The 17663-nt window shown below is 38.3% G+C and overlaps 1 protein-coding gene across 2 annotated transcripts in view; it reads right to left on the bottom strand.

Annotated features, from left to right (window-relative positions):
- Positions 1–17663, bottom strand: part of LOC100671869 (RNA-binding motif, single-stranded-interacting protein 3) — a 65810-nt gene that overhangs the window by 12178 nt on the left and 35969 nt on the right. For both annotated transcript variants that reach the window (XM_064277423.1, XM_023554885.2), the window contains one exon: positions 482–562. In XM_064277423.1, coding sequence (XP_064133493.1) covers positions 482–562 — 81 coding nt within the window. The remainder of the gene's footprint in view (positions 1–481; positions 563–17663) is intronic.

Below are 17663 nucleotides of genomic sequence, written 5' to 3'. Positions count from 1 at the left end.
TGTAAACATTTTGTGCCACCCAGGGGCCTTCAACAAGCTCCCAGGTGATGCCAATGATGGTGGCCCAGAGACTACTCTTCGAATAAAAAGGCCCTAAAAAAAAAAAAAAATTTTTTTTTTTTTTTTTTTTTTTAGAGAGCTAGCTCAGTCAAATAGCTGCAAACTTTTTTTTCCCCCTCCCTGTTTATGAGTGTGGTTAACATTTGATAGCGTAGTGATTTGGTCTCTGGTCTTTTCTCCAAATATGAAAAATCAAACTCCCTTTATATCTTTATACCAGACTACCTTATTTTATATGGAAAGAAAAACACAGGCATATTGGAATCAATGAACATGCTTTCAAATGCTGAGTTTGCAATTTCAAATGTTAGAGCACCGCAAAAATCACACACAAGAATTCTTCGGGTTATGGGGGACCATATTCTATGTAGCTGACATATATCTTCCTTCACTTCTTCCTGTAAGACAAAGATAGACTTACCTCAATAGAGACAGCTGTCGGAGGCACAGGCGTGTACTGGGGAATGTAGGTCCCTTGCATAGGAGCGGCAGCAGTCATATACTAGAGGGAATCAAAGAAAAATGCATGTGAACTTGGGGTTAATTACAGTATCAAAAGTAGATGCTGCACAAGTCTGAATTAGCTGTGTGGCCCAGGGCTAGTGAAGGATTAAAGTCAGATTCTATTTTGACCAAAAATAAGGCAGTTCCTATCAGTATAGAATGACCTTCGCTTCCAGATTAAATACCAATAGCAGTCTCACCTCGAAAGTTTCGTTACAAGTTAATTCTCCCCATGCTGTCCCTGTTCTTAAACACCCTGTGTCAGATTTCAATTCCAGAGATCACACCTAAAACATAACTCCATGAGGGATGATGTCTGTTTTTTCCTGCATTTTATGGCTAGCATTGATCTCATAGTAGGCTCTCAACAAATATTTGTTGAATGAATGAATCATCAGGTTAATTGTTGATAATAAACTCTCTTCTAACTAAGACACAAATGAAAATAGAGGAATGATGTAAGAAATACATACATATCAACACTCAGAATTGACTGTTATTATTTTGTCATTTTTGCATCTTAAAATACAGCATTGTAGGAAACACTGAAGTCACCTTTATTCCCTTCCCCTATTCCATTGTCATGGCCCTGTCAATATTTCCTGTTTAACTTCTTCAACCCTCAAAATCCTAATCATTGAGATGAATTATGAAACAGTCAAATTGTGTTTCATTAAGTTGTACTTTTCAGTAAAATACGTACTGGGGTTAACGTGTATTTTTGCAAAGAAGAAAGGGATGCCCACAGAAATTATATGCTCATCTACATAAGCATGAAATATGATCCCTATCCCTATTTTTAATACACTTTCCCCCCAGTTAATTAAAAATCGTACTCTTTGAGAATTGAATTTTCTTACAGAATCTACTGTTTCTGAGGTTCTAAGCTTGACTGACATCACAAAACTTTGGAACCAGGACCATCTAATGAACAATGTTTCTGTTTTCATAAAGGTCGAGGAATGATTTTGATGAGAAAATTGCAAGGTTTTTGAGCTGTATTCTGAGTTTAAATATTAATTTGCTGAGTTTAAATATTAAGTCCATGTATAAATAAATTCTAAATCAGTACATTTTTCATATCTTGGTACTTTCTGTATCCATGGGACGTATGATTCTGAATTAAGAGAACTATCAAGATGGAGACTAGCCCACCGGTTGTTGCTGTTGTTTGATATTCATGAGAATTTTGGCAATAAATCACCTTTGGAATAAATGCATCGCCATCTTAATTAGGTACAGTTCTACTGTATCTATCTGCTACAAATAGAGATGGCCTTAATGAAGCAACACTGAATTGAACAACCCCCAAACTGCTGTCTGTAATCCATGTGTTGCTACTAAAGACAACTGAGTGCAATTTGTATCTATGCAAAAAACCACTGTGTAACTGGGACCAAGAGCAATTATTGAGAAGCCTGGTGATATTAGTAATTTAGCTTTATGTTTGAAGATTATCAGAGAAGATTTCTGTGTCCTGTTGTCTTTGCTCTCCTGGCACTCACCACCCTTCTATTAAAATTGTCCACACTGTCATCTCCTTAAGGGCATGGGCTGAGTTTTCATTGTCTTTGCATCTCCCAACACCCAGTCCAATGCTTGGTACTCAGTAAATAATTGTTCTATGTCTGAATGAAAGGAGATAGACATAACTCTTCCATACCTGATGGTTACAAATCTTCCATGCTCCCTGGCCGTTGATAATTCTGAGCTCATTATAGATATTAATTTCACCACCCCATATATGTCTGCGTAATCTTTAAACAAATATCTTAGCTAACTCTTCTCACTGTTCTTGTTCCCTTAAGCAGACAGTAAGTATTCAGTTAAGTGATGGCTGTCAATTCTTTAAATATGTAGGCCTGTCTAGAGTCACAGTTCAGCAAATATTATTTCACATCAAGAACCCTATGACAGGTATGTGCCTCGACCAGAAAACTTCTGTAGAGGTGGTTGTTGTTAGGAGCTGTCGGGTCAATTCTGACTCCTAGGGACCCTATGTACAATAGAACAAATATGTTGGGAATCATGGTTTTCTGGCCATTTCAGACAGATGATTTGCCTCTTTTCTATAGGTTTTACATATTCTTTGACTTAGAATTCCCTACAATGTATTTCAGGAACACTAATCCAACTGCTGGGAGAAAAAAAAAAAGCTTTCTATGTTCCAATGTATTTGAGCAATGCTGCATAATATATTCTCTTCTTTAATGTTGACTTATAATAAAAAAAACTCCAACAGATCATGTTTTATAGAAATCTGTTTAAGGATGATTAAACCAGCATTCCCTTTTTTGGGGGGGTGGGAGGTAACACCTACCAGAATTAGTGATCTAGGGAACATATTTAGGAAATGTTTCTTTAATTAAATCTCACAAATCCTAGTAGATTTGTAGCAAGAGTAAATACATTTTTACCAACTATGAATTTACCTAGGCACAGAATTCATACTGTTTTGGCTCTGTTCTCACCTTTGATCATGGTTTTTCAAAATTTACTATAGACTAGCTAAAGGATTTCGACACTTTGAGGAGTAAGGTGTGCCTCACCCAAGTCACAGTATTTTTAATCATCTCATATGCATGCAAAGGCTGAACAATGAAAAAGGAAGACCAAAGAATTGATATATTTGAATTGCGATGTTGTCAACGAATATGGAATATACCATGGTCTGCCAGAAAAAACAAACAAGTAAGTCTTGGAAGAAGTACAGCCAGAATGCTCCTTAGAAGTGAGGATGGCGAGACTTCGTCCCATGTACTTTGGGCATGTTATCAGGAGGGGCCAGTCCCTGGTGAAAGATTCATGCTTGGTGCGGTAGAGGGTCAGTGAAAAAGAGGAAGACCCTCAATGAGATGGACTTACACAGTGGCTGCAACAATGGGCTCAAACATAACAATGATTGTGAGGATGGAGCAGGACCCGTCTATGTTTCATTCCGTCGTACATACTGTCTCTATGAGTTGGAACCGACTTGACAGCACCGAACAAGAACAGCTAAAGGATAATTCCTCAATAATTTGTGTGTTTTCTTTTCTGGAGTTAGTGATTCAAACTTTGCAACTACCCAGCAAAAAACCCACTTTTTTTTTTTTTTTTTTAGTATGTGTGCCTTTTCATAAGAAGATGATGTCACCAGCACCTATATTATATTCTGATCCACCCCTACTTCCGTGAACCAGAGTGGAGGACATGGCTGTGGTCACATACAGCGATGTTCACGAGTTCACAATAGAATCTACCCCATTATTTAGACTTCTTTTGCCAAGTTAATTTTCCCAGGAAGGATAGTTAATGAGAAGCATTTATGTGATTCTTAGCTAAGCTTCTTCAAATAACTCTGAGTTATTTGAAATCTCATCTGTGTTCCGCTTCAGTAAAATTGAATCAATAACCCTTGGCTCCTCCCATGACTCACAATGAAGCTGTGAACGTACCTAAAATGGAACTGCCTATGAAGTAAATTCCTACTCACTCTCTCTTCGAACAATACAGTGAGTTAGGCAGGATGGTTCACGTATTTTCCAAATGGAGGAACTGAGGCCCATGGATAATGGGAACGAACCCAGTTCTTCTGATCCACAGTTCAGCACACTTCAGTCTACTTCATTAGCTTAGAAGTTAATAACATGAGATTCTGAGAGCTTCCTCTGATCACTGCCGTGTGATAGAGATAGCAGCTTGTTCTTGCTACGAGTTTTTATAATTGGGGGGAGCCCCCGTGACGCTGTGGTTAAGAGCTATGCCTGCTAACCAAAAGTTCGGCTGTTTGAATCCACCAGCTGCTCCTTGGAAGCCCTATGGTGCAGTTCTACTCTGTCTTATAGGGTTGCTATGAGTCGCTATCAACTCCATGGCAATGGGTTTGGTTTTGGCTTTGGGTGGCACAAATGGTTAATAAGCACTCAGCTACTAACCAGAAGGTTGCCAGTTCAAATTCACCCGGAGGTGCTTCAGGAGAAAAGCCTGGTAATCTACTGAAAATCTTACGGAGAACAGTTCTACTCTGAAACACATGAGATTGCCATGAGTCACAATCCACTCAAAGGCAACTGGTTTGGTTTTTTGTTTTGTTTTGTTAATGATTGGTGTCCCACGTAAGATAAGGCAAGAAGAAGAAGAACATGCTTTGATCCACATCTTCATTGTTATTTCTTTCCTATGACCCAGACAAAAAGCCCAGTGCCGTCGAGTTGATTCTGAATACATGTTTTTATTTTCACTTCATATTCCGGATGCTTGACATTCTTCTAGGAGGGCTACCATGCATACTTCGTACCTTAATTCTATGCTGCTCTTTTGAACGGAACGAATGCAGATCTTATGGTATAAATGAGGTCAGCTCAGGTCAGATGCTGCGTGTGCATATGTATGTCTATCTTTCAATAAAAAAAAAAAAGAAAAAATTCTTTCTGGTTGCTTTTCTTTTGTCACAGAAAATCTAATAGCTTGAGCAAGTTGTTTGAAAATTAAAGACAGCATTTCTTTAAGCATGTCAAATCTACAGAGCTTTATACCCCTTGAAACTATTATCTCTGTATAAACTTTTGCAGCACAGCTCTCCTGCAGTAGACACACATTTTCGAAGGTAAAGGCTCACGAAGTGACAGCCTTGTAAAATTAGGAGCAAGTACTTAGAGGAAATATCTACAGCTATGTGTAACGTCAACTCTCACCTGGGGTAATTGATGACAAATGATTCTGAACTTTCTCTGCAAGCACAGTTTGATTTCCTTAAGGGCACAGATACACTACAGTCAGATTTAAGGATCCAGGCTGCACAAACACTGTTTAGATCCATGTGCCTCAAAGACGGCTTTCACTTTATCCACCTAACAACTGACAAAGGACTACGGGAATGACTGTGATAGCAAAAGTCTGCCCCTTTGATGAGATCACTTCCCATGGATTACTTATGAAAACCATAACAAGAACAGATGTCTATCCCTTAAGCTAATTTCTTCACCGGTATCTCTCACAAGTTCGAAAATACCTGACGAGACAATACCTGCTAAGATTCTTTCACAAGTACAAATCATTTAGTTATTTTTAATCATTTCAATGCTATAGCTGATGTGAACCACCTTACAGTGAGCTGATGCAGGGGCAATGGATGAACTTATACGATTTTTTTCAGTAGCAGCTTGAGGTAACATATAGCAATAATGGATACATTTTGGGGGGTAAGCAGCTTGATAATTTTTACGTATTCTGAACGCACCGGGTTTTCACATCTGAGTATGTAGGAGCCCTAAACAACCATTTTCAAACCCACAAAATAAACTCCAGATTCCATCACTTGTTCCAAAAAGTCTAGACGCTGCATCACCAATATAGTTACATAGAGGGAAAAAAAAATGGCAAGATTAGAAAAGAACTGTGTTTTTGCCTATTTAAGTGGAAACAAATAAACTGTTTCTGTTACTATGGAATCATTGATTATTTCTGTGGAAACAGAGAAGGAAAGCCCAGATTATTAGTTCTGAATTTACTCTCCCTTCCTCCAGCAAAACAAAACACAACAAAAATGTTTTACATATTTCCTATGCAAAAATTTTTTATTTTAATTATTTATGGAGTGAGGGAGTGGCAAAGAAGTTCCCATATTTTAATTTTTGAAATTTCCTAAAATAATGTATCAAAATGGGCACGTTTTGACTTATTATACTGTTTAGATTTTAAATCGGTGGTTCCAGTCCTAGCTATAAAATTCTTAAAGCTGCTTAACTCACTGCAGAAAGAGGAATTGCCCAGGTCCTACCAAGCCCAGGACGTCAATTAGAAGGATACAGGAAGAGTTCTAAAAATGCAACTTAGAAAAGAAGTTGAGCAGCAGAAAGCAGCAACCGTGGAAGGTGGTGCTAACAGCATGCAGTGTGAATTACTTTCAAAAATCATCTGGTACAAAGTTTCTTCTAATAAAGGGAGCTTGAGGATACAGGGAAAAACCTGAGTCATGGTTCCTCACGGTTGGTGGAAGGACTGTGAGAGTGGTACAGTGTTCTCCGAGGTAGAGGTATTCTGGGGTTTTGAAGGCCATATTTTTTTGATTTGTATAATACTATCATCTCAGAGTTTGGGAGTAGTGCCTGGACCTGGGATGGCAAATTGGTATCATCTCACATGCTTTGCTCTGACTAATTAGTCATGGCTGCCTGAAGGGTAATTTCAAGAATGCTTTTCAAGCATCCATGTCACCCAAGGGCTGGGAGATCCTCCACAGAGAGGGACAGCACTGGAGGCATTTTCCCTAAAGAAAAGAGCGTCCCCAATAGGGCATGGTAAGGCTGAACTCCTCCTTGGACCACTACCGGTCAGGTCTTTCTACAGCCTTTCTATTTCTGCCAATGAAATTTTGTAGAATGAAGTGGATTGTCATACAGAGTAGTAATAGTGTGTGCTTTCATAATGATTTTTGTTAGAATTAACTTACCAAGCAGGCTATTTACTTTTCAATGTACCATTACAGAAAAAAGAAAGTTGTGAATGATGAAGTAATCGTCCCAAATATCTACAAATATGTCTAATACATGAATGATGTCTTACTCAAAAGCAGAGAGCATTTGCTGAGAGAAATTAAATAAGACCTAAATAAATGGAGAGGTATATCACATTTATGGTTTAGAAGACTCAATATTGTTAAAATGTTAATTCTCCTCAAAGAGATCTATATGTTCAATGCAATCCTAATTTCCTGGTAGAAACTGACAAGCTCATTATAAAATATATGTTGAAATGTAAAGGACCTAGAATATCCAAGACAATCATTGGAGGACGTACACTACCAGATATGAAGACTTACTGAAATCCACAGTAATTAGGACAGTGTGGTATTGTTGCAAGGATAGGCAAACAGAGTAATGAAGCAGAAGAGAGAGACCAGAAAAAAATATATCCAGAAGCACCTGATTGATGACCAGGGCACCACTGCAATTCAGTGAGGCAAAGAATGATCTTTTCAATAAATGATACTGGATCAGCTGGATATCTCTATGAGAAAAAAATGACCCCGACCCTTACTTCACATCATTTAAAAAAAAAAAAAAAAAAAAACCTGCTGCCATTGAACTGCTTCCAAATCAGAGCAACTCTATAGGACAGAGGAGAACTTCCCCCTTGGGTTTCCAAGACTGTAATCTTTATGGAAGCCAACTACCACATCTTTCCCCTGTGAAGTGGCTGTTGGGTTTGAACTGCCAACCTTTCAGTTAGCAGCTGAGCGCTTAACCACTGAGCCACAAGTGCTCCTTAACTCACAAATATACCACATTAATTTGAGATAGATCATAAATATTAACATAAAAAGTATAATAGTATAGATTTTAGAAGAAAACAGAAGAATGGCTATAGAATCTTGGAAAAAGCAAATATTTCTTAAATGTGACTCAAAAAGAACTAACTACGTAAGAAAACAAAACAAAAACCGATTGCCATCAAGTCAATTCTGACTCATAGCAACCCTATTGGACAGAGTAGAACTGCCCCTTAGGGTTTCCAAGGAGTGTCTGGTGGATTTGAACTGCTGACCTTTTGGTTAGCAGCCATAGCTCTTAACCATTACGCCACCAGAGTTTCCCTATAAAAAGAAAAGATTGATAAACTGATTTCATTAAAACTAAGAACTCATTTTCAAGTGATTGAGGGAAGATATTTATAATAAATACATATGTCAGAGAAAAAATCTTGTATACATATTTTTAAAAAACTTCTACAAATCAGTTAGAAAAAGAAAAACAAATTTTAATGGATTTGAATGGACTATTCAGAGATGCACAGCTTGGATGCATCTCCAGGGAATTACACTGAACAATGACAAAAATCCAATTCTGAAAGATTACATACTGTAAGACGCATTGCATTGGGTAAATCTGCTGCAAAGGACCTCTTTAAAGTGCTGAAGAGCAAAGATGTCACCTTGAAGACTAAGGTGTGCCTGACCCAAGCCATGGTATTTTCAATCGCATCATATGCATGTGAAAGCTGGACAATGAATAAGGAAGACCGAAGAAGAATTGACACTTTTGAATTGTGGTATTGGCAAAGAATATTGAATATACCACTGACTGCCAAAAGAACAAACAAACTGTCTTGGAAGGAGTATAACCAGAACGCCCCTTAGAGGCGTTCTGGTTATACTTTGGACATGTTGTCAGGAGGGATCAGTCCCTGGAGAAGGATATCATGCTTGGCAGAGCACAGGGTCAGGGGAAAAGAGGAAGACCCTCAATGAGGTGGACTGACACAGTGGCTGCAACAATGAGCTCAAGCATAACAATGATTGTAAGGATGGCGCAGGACCGGGCAGTGTTTCGTTCTGTTGTGCGTAGGGTTGCTATGAGTTGGAACCGACTCGATGGCACCTAACAACAACAACAACATGACTCCATTTATATAACATTTTTGATATGATAAACTTTTAGACATGCAGGACAGACTAGTGGTTGCCCAGGGTTAGGGATGGAGAAGAGGGAGTGAGAGGGAGGTGAGTATGGTCACAAAGATACAACGTAAGGGATACTTGTGGTGCTGATGCTGTTCAGTAACTTAACTGTGGGGCTGAGTAAAAGAACCTAGACATGTAATACAATTGCATAGAATGTAACATACACACACAGATGAATACAAGTAAAACTGGGGACAACCGAGTAACATCTGTGAATTGTATCAATGTCAATATCCTGGCTATGATATTATACTACAGTTTTGAAAAATGTTACTACCGGGTAGAGTTTGGCCATGTGTTCAGGAATCTCTCTATGTTATGCCTTTTGACTGCATGTGAATCTATTAATAAAAATCTCAATTAAGAAAACAAAAATAAAAACTCATATATGTGTGTATATACATATATAAAATACACACATACACATACACAAATGTACACATTCGTAAACGCACACAGAAATGGGGTTGAACAGAGGTATCTGGAAAGAGGATATCTAAATGTCTAAACAGCCAACAAGCGTGTGAAAAGATGATCAACCTCACTCATTGGATATCAGGGAAGTGTAGGTTAAAAGTATTATGATATAACACTTCACTCCTCCAGGATGGCAGAATGGAAGACTGACAATACCAAGTGTTGGTGAGCATGTGGACCACAGGAACTCTCATATAGTGCTAGTGAAAGGTTAATTGGTACATCTACTCTATACAGCTGTTTGGCAGTGCCGGTGAAGCAGAACGTTGCAGAACCTAAAAAGAACCTACGACCATTTAATTCCTTCCCTAGGTACATAAAAAAAAAAAAAAAGGTACATACACACCAGAAATTCTTACATATGTATAACAATAGATACATACAAAAATATTTATGAGTAGCATTATTTCAAATAGTCCCAAAATTAACCTAAATATTCATCAACAGTAAAATGAATCAATTATATATATGGCATGATGATATAAATAATTTAAAAACAAAATGTTCTACAAATATGGATGAATTTCACAGATGTAATGCTGAATTAAAGAAGACAGACATAAAAGACTTCATACTATATGATTCCATTTACATAAAGTTCAAAAACAAATCTACAGTATTAGAAGTCAGGATTGTAGGTACTTTTGTGGTGATAATAAAAGGATAGGGACACGAAGGAGGCTTCGGTGATGATAGGACCATTTTATGTCTTGATCTGGGTGGTGGATACATGAGTGTTTACTTTTGGTAAAATTTATTGAGCTGTACACTCATGAATTGTGTCCTTTTCTGTACATAGGTATGTTATAAGTCAATAAAAGAGCTTACCAAAAAACAGACAGACAGAAAAAAGGAAGTGTTGATCTTAAGATGAGAGCAAGAACAATTTATCCATTCAAATAGAAGGAAAGAGACTATGGATTCAGATGCAGGAAGACTGGATGGTTTGATAAGATACCTAAGTTATCTTCTCATCATTTCTATTTTTCAGGTAGTATGCAAAGTGAAAGGGGTCCTGGTGTTGCACGGGTTAAAGAAATCAACTGCTAAGTGAAAGGCTGGTGGTTTGAAACCACCAGTGGCTCCATGGGAGAAATACGTGGTGGTTTGTTTCTGCAGAGATTTACAGCTTTGGAAATTCTGTAGGCTCCCTATGAGTCAGAATTGACTCGATGGCAGTGGGATGGTTTTTAGATGCAAGGTGAAAGTGATTGGTGGTGGGTTTGGGACTCTGAGAAAAGGTTTGAAGTGCTTGTCATGGACAGTAGGACAGTGAATGGCACAGGGTTATGGAAGAAGATTTCTGGGCAATGCTGAGGGCCTATATAACTTGTGTGGTCACAAAGTTATTGTGAAACCCATCAGCCTGGTGGCATGTTTTACTGAAGCCCCATTCAGGTATTCAAAAGAATAGAGCAGACTTAGAATTAGATACAAGCAGGATGGAGGTTTTACCAGGAAAGTACTATGAAGAAAGAGTGGACCAAGGGAGGTGAGGGTTTTACCATGGAATATAAGCCAGGCAAAGCTGTGAAGAAAGGAACAGGAAAACTGACAGCGAAAACATGGTCAGAAGGCTTAATGCTCAAAGAATTATTGCAATAAGGGTCATAGAAAAAGTGTGCTGCTGGAAAGGAATGAGATGGTGGTCAGAAAGTGACACGTTTGAAACTGAGATTTAGAGCTGGCACAGCGATTAGTAATGACAAATTCTAGGAATTGCTCTAGAGTAAAAGATCACCAGAAGCGAGGAGCTCAGGGAACTGAGACCCCAAGGTGTTTTTTGTTAAATCCCAATACTTTTCAGCAACATGCAGTAAAAATTTATTGAGCTCCTACTATGTGCCAAGTATTGTGTCAAGTAAGCATAACAAAACCTGTTGCCACTGAGAGAAGAAGCTGGATTGCAGGTCTAGTTACCTCCATGAACTACTGCCTCCTTTGCCATGAGAGCAGAAGTGGACAGTGCCTGGCTGCCATTACTGAATGTTTTTATCAAGGACTCAGTAGATGACTGCTGATCAAAAGGTGTGGGGATGTGGAACAGAATTTCAAATTTCTTAAAGAATCCAGACTTACTGGATCCATTAAGGCTGAAGGAACCTCCAAATCTCTTGCCCTGAGAAAAATTTTGAACCTTGAACTGAAACAATCACCTGAAGTCATCTTCAAATTAAACACAATTTAGCTGAATTAGTAACAAACTTTCATTTTGAGCATTGCACTCTTTTAAAGAATTATCTATTCGAGATCAAACTGACAATAGTAACTCTAAAGCATAGCTGAGTAATTTACAGAACAGTGAGGGTAAATTAATGTGGTGAAATAATATGGGGACTGATAATAAGAATGGTGACACAACATGAAGAATGGAACCAATGTCAGTGAATTAGATGTGTTGAAATTGTTTAATGGGTTATAATCTGTTGTGAATATTTTCAATAAAAACAAAACCATTCCTGTCGAGTTGATTCCAACTCATGGCAACACTATGTGTTACAGAGTAGAGCTGCTCCATGGTGTTTTGTTGGTTTTAATCTTTACAGAAGTTGATCACAAGGCCTGTCTTCTACGGTGCTGCTAGGTGGGCTCAAACTGCCAACCTTTAGCTTAGTAGTTCAGTGTAAACCATTTGAACCACTCAGGGATTCTCCAGTAAGTATACACTGTTGTGTGAAAGAGGATCCAGTGGAGCCCAGAAGAAACTGGTTTTGTTACTAACCTACTGGGTGTGTTGGTTAGTTCATTTTTCCTTTCTGATCTAACAAAGTTATTTAATTTTATGTATTATTCATTGCTGCCAATCTCAAGTTCAACACAGTACCCAGAAACAGAGTAGTTACTCAAAGTCTTCTAGGTTGGCCTTTTCTATTATTACTGCTTTCTTCTGTTAGTATTCCCATTTTGAGTTTTAATTTCCTGTCTGCTTTTAGCCTCCTTGGTATTTCTTAACATCCTCTATTATATTTGCCAAATTAGTAAGGTTTATCAGTGGTAACGAATAACAATTCTCTGTAAAGCATTGATCTCTTCAAATGAGAGAAATACTGAGGTCAAATCAACATTTATTTAAATCATTCTCTAAATTTGAAAGCATCAAGAAGAAATCACTGTAACAAATGACCTGGATGATCAATATCTGGGTAGTTCTTTCAGAAAATTATATGAACACACAGTTCAACACCTAATGTCCTCAGCCTCAACAGGCACATTTATCCTTTTCTCTAGGAGGCTTAGGTTTGTTTCTTTATTTTGTAAACGAAAGACTTCGGGGGACTTTATCAAGACAGGTAAACTAAGAAGTCCTCCATTTACCAAGAATCTTTGTCATTTTCCTATGTAAGCTCTAAGGCTAAAGCATTCAACTGGGCTGGGGAAAGATACTTCAGCCAAAGTGAAAGGGAACTCATCCAGACTGCCACACACACAGCAAATTCCATTTCCACATGAAACATATCCTCTTAATGGTCTTGGGCCCACACATGGTGAACACCCAACATCCCAGTGGATACAAAAAAACAATAAAACTCAATAAGAGGTAATGTGGAGGGTGCCCCTAAAATATCCTTGGAAACAGAGTTAAGTCACTGCAAGAGTCAACAAACATTCTTTTTTAGTGAGTTTGTTTTTCAGTCTAGAAACTTCCAGAGAGGGAACTTGACCTACTCAACTATTTAGAATATTTATATTAGAACCTGATCCAAGAAGGGTGGGGAACAAATGAAAGTGAGTAGGACAGGAGTGGGGAGAAGAAGCAAGGAGGGAGTAATGTTCTAAACAAGGAAGGAAAATAGAAAGAGACTACAAATTGGAAACTGCAAAAATAAGGCATAAAGCTATTTGACCAAAATATTCCTAGGGACAGTAAGGGCTGTACTTGCTTATGGGGAAAAAGAGCAACGCTGATTTAAATGGTATTACTCTACGCATGTGAGCATATGCAATGATAGCAATACAAAAATACTATGGAGGAGTTTCCATCAGGCACCAGAAACTATTGTCCTTGTGTCCAAGGATATGAGGAGCTCAAAGTAAAGAAACAAGGGCAAAAGGATGGAAAGGAGGATGGGGAAGAAATTCACTCTCTGGTGTCAGAGTCCAGATGTCTCTTCTTGCCACAGGAATGGAGAAGTAGTTTACTTGATGACAGCTGTTAAACAATGCAGAGCCAAAGGATGTTATCCTAGGGTAAATTTCAACCCACTCCCACTGAATTCTTCTAATCATTGTGACTTACATCATCCTCCCATGTTGGATTGTACCCAAGTACAATTGCTCACAGTTAAGAGGACTCTCCTGGTAACTTCCTGCCTTTTTCGTTTCCACTGTGTTCAAGTCTCTTTTTATCCATCTGCAACACACATCCAAAATCTGTCTCTCAATCTCAGAATCCAAATGCGAAGTTTTTGCACGAAGATTTGTTTTGGTTTCCCATAGGAAGTGATAACTCTCTCCTATGATATCCAATGGCCCTTTATCTGTATCTCGGCTATAGCTCTTAGCAGTCCAACCATGCAAGCTCCATGCCTGATTCATTGTGGGTGGCACTTAATATGCATTTGAGTGAATGAATGAATAAAAAACATGAATGAATAATTAAACACTCTGGATGAAAAATTCAAGGTCACAGGAGCTATACAGTTAGTGGTTCTGGGAAGAACACAAAAATCTTAATCCTTTGTTTTCATCTTGATGCCTATGCCATAAGAAAATTAGTGGACAAAATATGACTGTAGTGTGTTTGGTACTAGTTTAGAAACACAATTATGCCACAAAAGAAAGTTTATGAAGATCATTATGGAGGTAAGAGATGAGCATTTCCCAAGACTCACAAAATACTTTGGTAAAAACGTCTGACATTTCCTGAGACTCTTGATTAGGCCCTTCAAGTGTTGGGCACCTTAGGTTAGCATGAACGGGTTGTAAGCAGGTTCATTTAGGGATTTAAAATGCAAGGACCATTTTAGGCCTGTTGAGTAACATCTCAACTGCATAAAGCAGGAATTTGGTATATGAGTGGAAAGCCACTACACTTTGCAAAGAAAATAACAGAAACTCAGAGAGAATACACTAACAAAGCAGCCTTCTTCTTCTGTATAGTTAAAAGCAGGAATAAAGTAAAGAAAATTAAATTTAAGAGAAAAGGAAAGAATGTTGGCCTGTATTCTACATATATTTGAAAAGAAACTGAATCTAATTGCAATTTAAAATTAAAAACAACAACAATAAAACTATATCACGAACAAAAAGAAGCAGGATGCTAAATGTAGAAATAAGGTCTTCCGTCATATATAAAGCAGTATGATCAGCACAGGGATGACAAACACATTGGTAGAAGCTGTGGAGTGCTGGTTGGGAAGCATTCTGAAGGTGAAGGTTAGGCTGAGGCCGGGATCAACGGTAATGAAATAATGCAGGTTTGGAATGAGACACCTGAGGAGGTGGGAGGAAATGAGTATTGGGTCAGGATACAGAAGTGAGCCTAAAATAGGAAGCTCACCTTTTCCTTTGAGAGAAGAAGGTGAGGCTGGTTACCAGAATCAATTAAAGGATCAGGAAGCTGAAAGAATTCACACCAGATAACCTTGATTTTCTCTGTAAAAAGAGTGTCAAGTTCACTGGCAAAGAGTGCTGATTCAATATTGTGAATCATAAATGGTGAAGTAAGGTGAACATATGAAATCAAATATCTGGAATTATTTCACTGGAAAATTAGAAAGGGATCTGACACGGGATAAGTGAAAGGATTTCAAACCCCATCATTATTATTAACAGTTGTAGTGAGGGTGCTGGCAAGAGAGCAGGTGAAGTGATACACAAAGCTTTCTAGACTAGAGGGGGAAAGAAATAGGGTGGGCAGGGGCAGTGAACACAGTAGAAAAGAGAGATACAAGAGTAAATGATTATAAAGCAAGTAGGAGGGTTTTAAAATTTAAGAGACAGAGCTGATATGTTTAGGTCCAAAATGTAGTCTTTGGGGTGAATGTCCTCAGCAACATGAGGTGAAGTTCACTGGAAACAAGGAGGTTAAGGGACACTGACACTGTGGTATTAACATGGTAGGAGCAGGAGAGAAGAGAAGATGAAGGGCAAAAAGCTCAAATGGAATGTGGGGGTTCACAAGGAGATCAACGTGGGGCTTGGCAAAGATGACAGCAACAAGGAGGGAAAGAAGACAGCATCCTGGGACAGTGTCATCCTTAAAAGAGGAAGGAATTTGCAGAGAAAAAAAAAAAAAAATGAGAGGCCATGGTGATCTCAAAGACTGCTAATACCTCCTTCCACCTCCACTGGTCACAGGAGAAAGTGCAGTTTCCATCTGAGAAGACGATTGGGGAAGACATGTTCTTAGGAAAAACCAGATTTCAAGTAAGACATGAGGAAGAGAACTTTCTGCACAAAGCATGAGAATATAGGGCAATTTATATTTGGGTTTAAAAGTAGTTTTCAGAGGCCACAGAGGAAAGGATGAGTAGTGAAGTCAAGGGGAAACTGACGATCCATTGGGCAAGGAGTACAGAGTGCTTTGGGCAGAAAGACTGAATAAAAGTAAAAGCCCCTGCAGAGCTGACTTAGGATAGTGAAGCAATTGACAGGGCAAGAGGCCTGTTGTTCTAGCCAGGCCAGGTAAGACTTCAGATGGTTTTCAAAAGCCTGATATGTAAATGTCTACGGGCAATGCTAAAACTACTACTGATTTAGTCTGTAAATATTCTTTCTTCTTTTTCCCCACCTTCTCATTCCTAGAGGCCTTTCTCTCTTGAGGGTCGAAAGAAAGCCTGCACATTTGAATTCAAGTTCAGTCTAAATCTAAGCAGATGTTCTCTCTGCTGAATTGCAGAATGAATTCCAATGAATAAATCTTGGAAACTGCCAGTTTGAAACCAACTTAGGTATTAATATTCTGACTCACTAGTGCTTTCACAATTCCTTAATGGGCAGGGAGGAGGGATACCTAACAATAACTCTCCTTATGGCTGGTATCGATCAGAGAAGCTTCACTGGAAGGGAGCCAAACCTTCCAACCACAGAAAAATCTAGCAGCACGGCTGAGCTTGTTCTCCTCTGGTGCTGCTTTTTGTTCTTTGTTTTTGTTGTTGTGATTGTTTTCTTGAACATATTACTTATTATGCCTTTGGAAATACTGATATATTAACATAGTATTTCTGCTGCTTTCTAATTTAACACATAGGAAATACCCTCATCTTATGAAATCATTCTGTTTCTTTTATTTTCAAGTATTTAGTTGCTTGACAAAAAACTAACGTGGGATTGACTCTCAGAGTCTACTATTTTAGTTTAAGGAACACTTAAAAAATAAACTAGTCCAATGCTATACTTCAAATTAAAGCATATTAATGAAGAAGATTATGACATTTATGGTAAAGAGCCACATATTCTGGGGGGAAAAAAGCTGAAAAATGGAAGCTCCATTTTGGGGGGAATTGCTGATACATATTGTAATAATTCTAGCATTGGTATAAGGTTGATATTGGTATAAGACTTCATAGGAAACCCACATGAAGAAGTATAAAGATTACACAGACATTACTTATTTAACAACACGGGCTTAGAATTCGTTTCCCATTTACATTTTTCAAAAAGGCAATGTAAAATAAAGTTAGAGTATCTCTAGATTTAGAAAAAATATCAGCCAATAAAATTCTAGGGAAATATGTCATTTTGAGTGGTGTACAATGATGATTGTACATGAAAGACTTGAGGACTAACGTGCGCCTGACCCAAGCCATGGTGTTTCGATCACCTCATATGTGAAAGCTGGACGATAAATAACGAAGACCAAAGATGAATCGATGCCTTTGAACTGTGGTGTCGGAGAAGAATATTGAATGTACCATGGATTGCCAAAAGAACAAACAAATCTGTCTTGGGCGAAGTACGACCAGAATGCTCCTTAAAAGCAAGGATGACAAGACTATGTCTCATATATTTTGGATATGTTATCAGGAGGGATCAGCCCCTGGGGAAGGACGTCACGCTTGGTAAAATAGAAGGTCAGCAAAAAAGAGGAAGACCCTTGATGAGACGGATTGACACAGTAGCTGCAACAATGGGCTCAAATACAGAAACAATTGTGAAGATAGCACAGGATTGGGCAGTGTTTTGTTCTGTTGTACATGGGGTCCTGGTGGGTCAGAACCAATATAATGGCACCTAA

Source organism: Loxodonta africana, chromosome 27, assembly GCF_030014295.1.
Source record: "Loxodonta africana isolate mLoxAfr1 chromosome 27, mLoxAfr1.hap2, whole genome shotgun sequence".
NCBI lineage: Eukaryota > Metazoa > Chordata > Mammalia > Proboscidea > Elephantidae > Loxodonta > Loxodonta africana.
Note: the sequence above shows the minus strand (reverse complement) of the source record. Positions and strands in the feature narration are given on the sequence as shown.